We start from the raw sequence: 7,236 nt of genomic DNA, 5'->3' as shown, positions 1-7,236 counted from the left end.
GGGAGGTGGAGGTTGCAGTGAGCCAAGATCGCACCAGTGCACTCCAGCCTGGGTGACAGAGCGATACTCTGTCTCAAAAAGAAAAAAAAAAAAAAAAAAGATAAATTCCAAATGAGAAACCCAATTTGGGGCACATTTCCTAATGTTTCCCTTCCCCAAGACTTCCTGGGGAAATGATATGTAGTAAGCCTATACGAGTCTAAGAAAATGGTCACAGGAAATGTATCCAGATCTGCAGAGAGGTGACAATCATTTATTTTTGAAATAAAAGCCCTGACTCTGTCCTGCCCCAGTGAGCCTAGGACTCACAGGCAACAGAACCCAAAGGGACTCACCTGCAACCGAAGCCGGATTTTCTTCTCTTCATCCAACTCAGACAATAACTGTTTAATCTCTCGTCTGAAAAGCAAATGGCAATGAAATTAACCAAAATCCCAGACTTCCCTCATCAGAGATCAGAAACCTATTATCACTACAAAATCCATCTGATCCTTTTTCACAAAGAAACTGTGGACAAAACATCATTTTTTTTTTTGCATTGTTACTGCTTAAAATTTGTTTCAGGTAGAAAGGCTTGCCATTATTCTGGGGCCCCTAAAATATGTAGCCAGCAGCTGGTGGTTGTGGAAGTGATCTTTGAAATCCCTTAGTCCAAACTTCTCCCAAAAGGAGAAGATGGGGAAACTGAGGCTCAGCGTGGTGGCCTGACTTGCCCAATGACTAGATTTCACGTAACCTGTCAGAATATGACAGGTTCATATTCTGTCATCTTCCCCATAACCACTCCTTTATTACACAATCACTGGGCTTTAAATGTACTTATTATAATTTTTTTTTTTTTTGAGACAAGGTCTTGCTCTGTTGTTCAGGCTGAAGTGCAGTGGCACGATCACAGCTCACTGCAGCCTCAACCTCCCAAACTCAAGCGATCCTCCCACCTCAGCCTCCTGAGTAGTTAGGACTACAAGCGCACACCACTGTGCCAGGCCAATTTTTAAAATTATTTTTGTAGAGATGGGGGTCTCACTATGTTGCCCAGGCTGGTCTTGAACTCCTGAGCTCTAGCAATCCTCCTGCCTTGGCCTCCCAAAGTGCTAGGATTACAGACATGAACCACTAAGCCTGGCTCTTCATTTTTATTGCAGATGTTTTTACCACTCCATATATATATTTCCTTTATTTTATTTATTTATTTATTTTTATTATTATTAATTTTTGAGATGGAGTCTCACTCTGTTGCCCAGGCTGGAGTTCAGTGGGGTGATCTTGGCGCACTGCAAGCTCCGCCTCCTGGGTTCAAGCGATTCTCCTGCCTCAGCTTCCCAAGTATCTGTGATTACAGGCATGCATCACCATGCCTGGCTAATTTTTGTATTTTTAGTAGAGATGGGGTTTCACCATGTTGGCCAGGCTGGTCTCGAACCCCTGACCTCAGGTGATCTGCCCGCCTCAGCCTCCCAAAGTGCTAGGATTACAGGTGTGAGCCACCACGCCTGGCCTATTTCCTTTATTTTCAACAGGGTTTTTAATTGCTAAAAGGTTACTGGTATGTTTTCATGGATTCTCACAAAATCCTACACAGTAAGTCCCAAAAACTTGGGGGTAAAATAATTGGAGTAATGGTATGGCAATCATGTCTTAGAGAAACTGGCATGACTTAGGATCCATGGCCTAATGCCCTTTCTAACATTAAAAATAATGAAGTGTACAACACTAACCATCCCACAAAGTCAGGGCTCTATACTTAGGACACTGCAACCATCCAAACACTGGGCAGAGAGCTGTCCTCCATTTTAAGGTATCGAATACTCCATTTTACATGCATATTTTCACAGACTGGATGGAAAATCAAGAAACAAAGATGGCTGACACACCACAGTAAAATAAGGTGGAAGTTATATTGCATTTTCTCACTTCGGATGAGCACCATGATAGTCCCTATCTCTGGGGCAGTGTCCCAGCTCTCCTGTCAACATACTGGGTTTATATCACAACTGATGTGAACCAGTTGTGATTCATTACTGTATTTATTTAAGCACACATTATGCACCCATATCTCAGTGGGTACTACTTAGGGATTAGGAAGGAAGAAGGTGAGACTCCAGGCAAATGTTCCAACCCCAGGAGACTGGCAGGCAAAGCCTCAAGCAGTCCAGCTGTGGGCAGTTAACTGGGGAAAGCAGTCCAAAGAAAGTCACTAAGTCTTGAACTAGTGAAATGAAAATTAGTGTTAAGTCTATGAGGAGGAAGAAAGACAGGGGAATTGACAGAGAAAAGCCAGGAAAAAGCAGGGAGGTGAGAACCAGCTTATTTGGGGATAAGGAGAGCTGGCGTGGACTTGAGTTGAAGGCTAACAGGAAAGTGGCATGAAAGCTAACACGAGAGACTAGTAGGGACCCACTGACCCTGGGCACAAAGGCCAGGCTGATGTAGGCAGCAAAAGGCAGGACTTGGAAGAGAGGCCACTGTGGGGTGTTGATTCAAGAGATTTTGGCCGGGGAAAGACAATTCCCACCAACCATTTGCAGGCTTCACAGTGGGGGAGAAACACGGTGTGGCAGCCCCGAAGCACAGGCCATTTCAGACGTTGCAGGCACCTCTCAGACGGTCCAAAGGGCTAAAGCCCTGAATTCAAGCCAGTCTGATACCATGATGGTCCTGTTCAGAAGGCAAGAACCAATGCTCTGGGGTGTCCTGGGGCCTCTGAGATGTCCTGTCTGGGCAAGGGAAACAGGTAACCTGGACATGGATGGGGCCTTTGGGTACCCAAATGAGTAACCTCCAGAGCCAGATAGGAGCTAGGGACTTTAAGGGGTTAGAGGTAGCCTGGCTGGCCCCAGGATTCCCTCTCAAGTAGCATCCTGCCAGTCCTGTATATTAATCTGATGGATCTCTTCCAGGCTGGGGTAAGTCCAAGAGGCTTCAATTCCATATGGCACCTCCCAGCCTGAGTGGAACAGAACCTGCTTAGAGCCACATTGCTCAAAGCGAATTCCATGGAACCCTCATCCTAGGATGCTCTAGAAAAAAAAGGTTCTATGATTAAACAGGTGTGGGGCACCTTGCATATGCTATCCTCTCCATCCTCCCAATGCAAAGGGAAGGCTCTGAAGAGCCCTTCAGAAAAGAAATTAACTTTGCTTAACCCAGTTATTCCCGCAAAGTAACCATAAAACACATTAGGGCCCTCTAGCCACGTAGAAGGAGGCAGGTGACAGGGCTTCTGCTGGCCCCAGACTGGCAGAGGGCTTCGTCGCTGTAAGTCTCTGGCTGCATCTCCTGTCACCACCCCAGGCACCTCCAATCCAAGAAGACCAGCCGCCTGGGGATGCGCTGACCTCACCAGGCTGCCCCGTGTGACCAGGAATCTACATGATGTTCTCGCTGCTGCAGTAGTGTGCTCTTAGCAATCCTAAATCATTGTTCAAAATCCTACCCGGGAAATAACTCTTTGAGATGCCTCCCCTGATCCTCTCAAGAAACAGCCAACTGATCCCTAAAATCCTCGAACCTCAGTTTACTCAGAGCAGTGCCTCCCTACTTTTTTTTTTTTTTTTTGAGATGGAGTCTCACTCTGTCACCCAGGCTGGAGTGCCGTGGCGCAATCTCGGCTCACTGCAACCTCCGCCTCCTGGGTTAAAGCAATTCTTCTGCCTCAGTCTCCCAAGTGGCTGGGATCACAGGCGCACGCCAGCATGCCCAACTAATTTTTTTGTATTTTTAGTAGAGATAGGGTTTTGCCATGTTGGCCAGGCTAGTCTCAAACTCCTGACCTCAGGTGATTCACCTGACTTGGCCTCCCAAAGTGCTGGGACTACAGGCATGAGCCACTGTGCCCATTCTCTACTTCTAATCCTCCTATGGGCTTTGTCATTGCAAACCACATCCTGGATGATATTGATGTATGATACTTATTATTGTGTCCAGGTCTTTCTCCTCGTCTAAGTGCTCTTTGAGGATTAGAGATGTGGTGAGAGTGTGTGTGCAGCCATGCGTGGAGAAAGACCCGCCCCGCCCCGCCCTGCCCACTGCAGTCTCATGGTGAGAACATCTTACTCAATGTAAAATCTTGGGCTTCAAGATTCCCTACATCTTCTTCATACATTACCGGTACCTCAATGCAGGCCAACTGCTTCATCTGGCAGCTAAGTGAAGAAACTGCCATTTTTCTGTTGCAAGAGGAAAAGCTAGCTGTTGAGCTTATTTAAGAAGTGGTTCATGTACATACTGTGTTTTATGGGGGATTTAAATGCTTTTCTTCTTAGCAGTCTGCTGAGAGCATCAGTCCCTGCAATGGACTCATCCCCTCTATGCCCCATGGCCAGCCTGTGCCCTTCCTGCACACAGTAAGTCCAGCAAAAACATGCAGCATAATTTAAGTATAAATTGAGACTCTCGGAGTCTACACGCACTCCCACCACTGCTGCCACCATCACCGGGGAGACCAGGCCCGCTGTCCAAGGCAGGCTGGGATCCATGCTTTCAGAACTAGGTGCTGGCCTGGCGGAGAGCAACCTGGGTGACAGCCGCCAAGAGTCCCCGGACACTCACTTCTGCTGGTCCTTCATGGTCTCGATGATGCTCCTCAGCTCGCGGACCTGTGTCCTTAGCTCCTCCACGGCCGCCTGGCTGCTGGCCGCAGGCTCCATCTTTGGTTTTCCTTCCATGCCGAACAGAGAAGGGGAGTTGGCTCTGTGTCCAGCTGTTCCCAAAGAGGATGACAGCGGGGAGGGCACTGCCGAGGACAGAGGGGCTGGCCCACCGCCACCTGCTGCCATGGTCCCCGGCTTGGGCAGCAGGGATGCTTTGTTGTCGGACACCTGTGACGAGGGAAGGCAGGGAGGGTTCAGGGCTGGGGATTTGTGTGTTGTGTCTTTGTCCTGGTTAGTCAAACTCTCTGTTAACACCACTGTCCCTGCCTCTCTCCACACACTCCATTCACTTGTTCCTTCATCCACAAGCCACCAAGGGCCTGCTTGGTACAGGCATTTCCCCCTTACTCACATGCCACCTTCTATGTATTTTAAATGTGACCTTCTTTCTGGACAGAGAGTTTCTGACTGGTTCAATATACACATCGAGATGCCCAGCGACTTGCCAGGCACCACAAACTCTGAAGTGAACAAGACATTGAAGCATTCTCCTGGTCTCCAGGGAGCTCCGAACCCAGTGGGGCGCAGACAGACAGACAGACCAACGCACTGCGATGGGGGGATGACTGCACAGAGGGAGGTGAGCATACAGAGCCCCAGAAACACAGAGAAGGGGCCAGCCATCCAGATGGGCAGGCATCGCAAGCAGGTGCTGACAGTCTTGTCTTGGAGGAGGACCAAGAAGTAGCCAGAGGAAAGGAGAGGCACTTAGAGAAACAAGCTGCAGCGGGAGGGAACACGCCAGGCAAAGGTCTAGAGACCGCAGAGCAAAATGCATTGGTGGGAAGTACTGCTAGAGCATCAGAGGGGGCAAGAGAGGGCCTTGGGGGCAGAGCTAAGGCTGGGAGTATACGTATAAGCAGCTGGGCGAAAGGGTGAGAGGAGGGCACACCATGCTGAGGACCATGCTGGCTGCAGAAGGGCCTAAGGGTTGGCAGATCTGGAGCTGGAGAGAACTGCTGAGAGAGTCTTACACAACGTAAGCTAGAAGTGGTCAGGGTTTGACCCAGGCAGTGGTTAGGAGGATAGACACAAGACAACTTTGAGTGATGTAGTGAAGGCAGGCACAGCCGACATAGAGCGCCAGGCATTGTTCCCAGTGCTGGGGGCAGGAGTGGGCCAGAAGGATGGAGTCCCTGCCCTCATAGAACAGATGCCTTGTGAGCAGGGAGATGTGGTCCTGGACAGGATGCAGAGGGTGGAGGAGGAAGGACAGATCAGGGACCACGGGTGCAGTGGACACACCAGGCATCAAGGTTGTACCTTTCATGGGAGAAACAGCAGGTTGAAGAGTCAGATAATGAATTCTGTTTTTGACACATTGGATTTTAGGAGCCCTTAGTGACTGGGAAAGAGGAGGAGGAGAGGGGATGAAGCACAAGAGAGGCCTAGAGGAGAGTCCAGAAGGATCGAAGTGGTTGCATGCGTGGGTGAAGGGTGCTGAGAGGAAAACTGGGTGGAGTCCACTTGGTGGAGCCAGGGAGACAGAAACCTGCTCGTGGCAGATGAGCACCTGGATGGGAGGCGAAGGTGTGGCCTGCAAGTTTAGGACTCTCTTTCCAGAAACTTGTTTGAGGCAGGAAGACAGGAGAGAGGGAGCATGCTCATGCGGAAGGAAGCCTCAGGGAGAGGGGGGATCAGGGAAGGGTTCCGTTCACTTTCCAGGACTGGGAGACCCTAAGCTGCACAATACGCTGAGAGAAAGAGCCAGCGAAGGCCAGGCTGAAGATGGAGGAGACTGGCGGGAGAGGCCTGACGGAGAAAGAGTGTCCTGAGGAGGCCAGGAGGGCCCAGGAAGAAGGACAGTCATGGGTGAGAGAGAAGAGGGGTGCCCAGTAGGCCCCTGGGGGAGAAGGCACCAACAAGGGAGCTGGGAGGCAGGTGGCAAGGAGGGAAAAGAGTGGGACAGGATGTTGGGAGGCGGGGAGGATAAGCAGCAGGGCAGAAGTAGAGGCTGGTGGTGAAGCTTGGCAACACGGCCGCGAGACTCCCTCCAGCAGCAGGTACCCAGCAGGCCACCCCAGCACAGGAGCCAAAAGGGGCTTGGCTGGCATGGTGAGGAGGCAGAGTCTGGATTCAGGCTGTGCTAGAGGGAGAGACTGGGCAGAGAAAGCCAAAAGCAGATGGGCCATCATTCCCAGCCTCTCTGCTCGCCTTTTTTCTGCCAAGTTACCATTGAGGAAAAGCGCTCTCTCCTGCCAGGGATAGTGCTCCGCCAGCCCGTGCTTTATCATTAGTAGGAGTTAGAGTAAGAGGGAAGAGGAACTGACATTTCTGGAGCAATGATCACATGCCGGACGCCGGCTAGACAATTTGAACAACGATCGGTTGGCACAAGCATTTTACCAAGCAGAAAACGGAGGCTTAGAGAGGTGGCCGAGTAGTTCCCCAAGACTCATAGGTAACAACCGGCGGAAACGGGGGGTCAATTCCCTATCAACCAGATCCCTCAAGTCCAGCACTGCAACTGTGGCTACCTGAGTCTGAAGATTTGCGCACTCCTGTCCTTCTCTCCTTTGCTTGTCACCTATTCCTGGGCTTATGCCTTTTCCTGTTTCCCATCCTGCATCCCTGAGGACCTCCC

At 50.3% G+C, this 7,236-nt stretch overlaps 1 protein-coding gene across 4 annotated transcripts in view; it reads right to left on the bottom strand.

Annotated features, from left to right (window-relative positions):
• SH3KBP1 (SH3-domain kinase binding protein 1) overlaps nucleotides 1–7,236 on the bottom strand; it is a 308,903-nt gene that overhangs the window by 3,536 nt on the left and 298,131 nt on the right. For all 4 annotated transcript variants that reach the window (XM_011995794.1, XM_011995795.1, XM_011995796.1 and 1 more), the window contains 2 exons: nucleotides 4,552–4,820; nucleotides 336–399 (listed from right to left, as the gene is read on the bottom strand). In XM_011995794.1, coding sequence (XP_011851184.1) covers nucleotides 336–399; nucleotides 4,552–4,820 — 333 coding nt within the window. The remainder of the gene's footprint in view (nucleotides 1–335; nucleotides 400–4,551; nucleotides 4,821–7,236) is intronic.

The sequence above is a fragment of the Mandrillus leucophaeus genome, unplaced genomic scaffold (assembly GCF_000951045.1).
Source record: "Mandrillus leucophaeus isolate KB7577 unplaced genomic scaffold, Mleu.le_1.0 Scaffold499, whole genome shotgun sequence".
Classification (NCBI taxonomy): Eukaryota; Metazoa; Chordata; class Mammalia; order Primates; family Cercopithecidae; genus Mandrillus; species Mandrillus leucophaeus.
The sequence above is the reverse complement of the archived record's forward strand: the minus strand, read 5'-3'. Positions and strand labels throughout refer to the sequence as shown.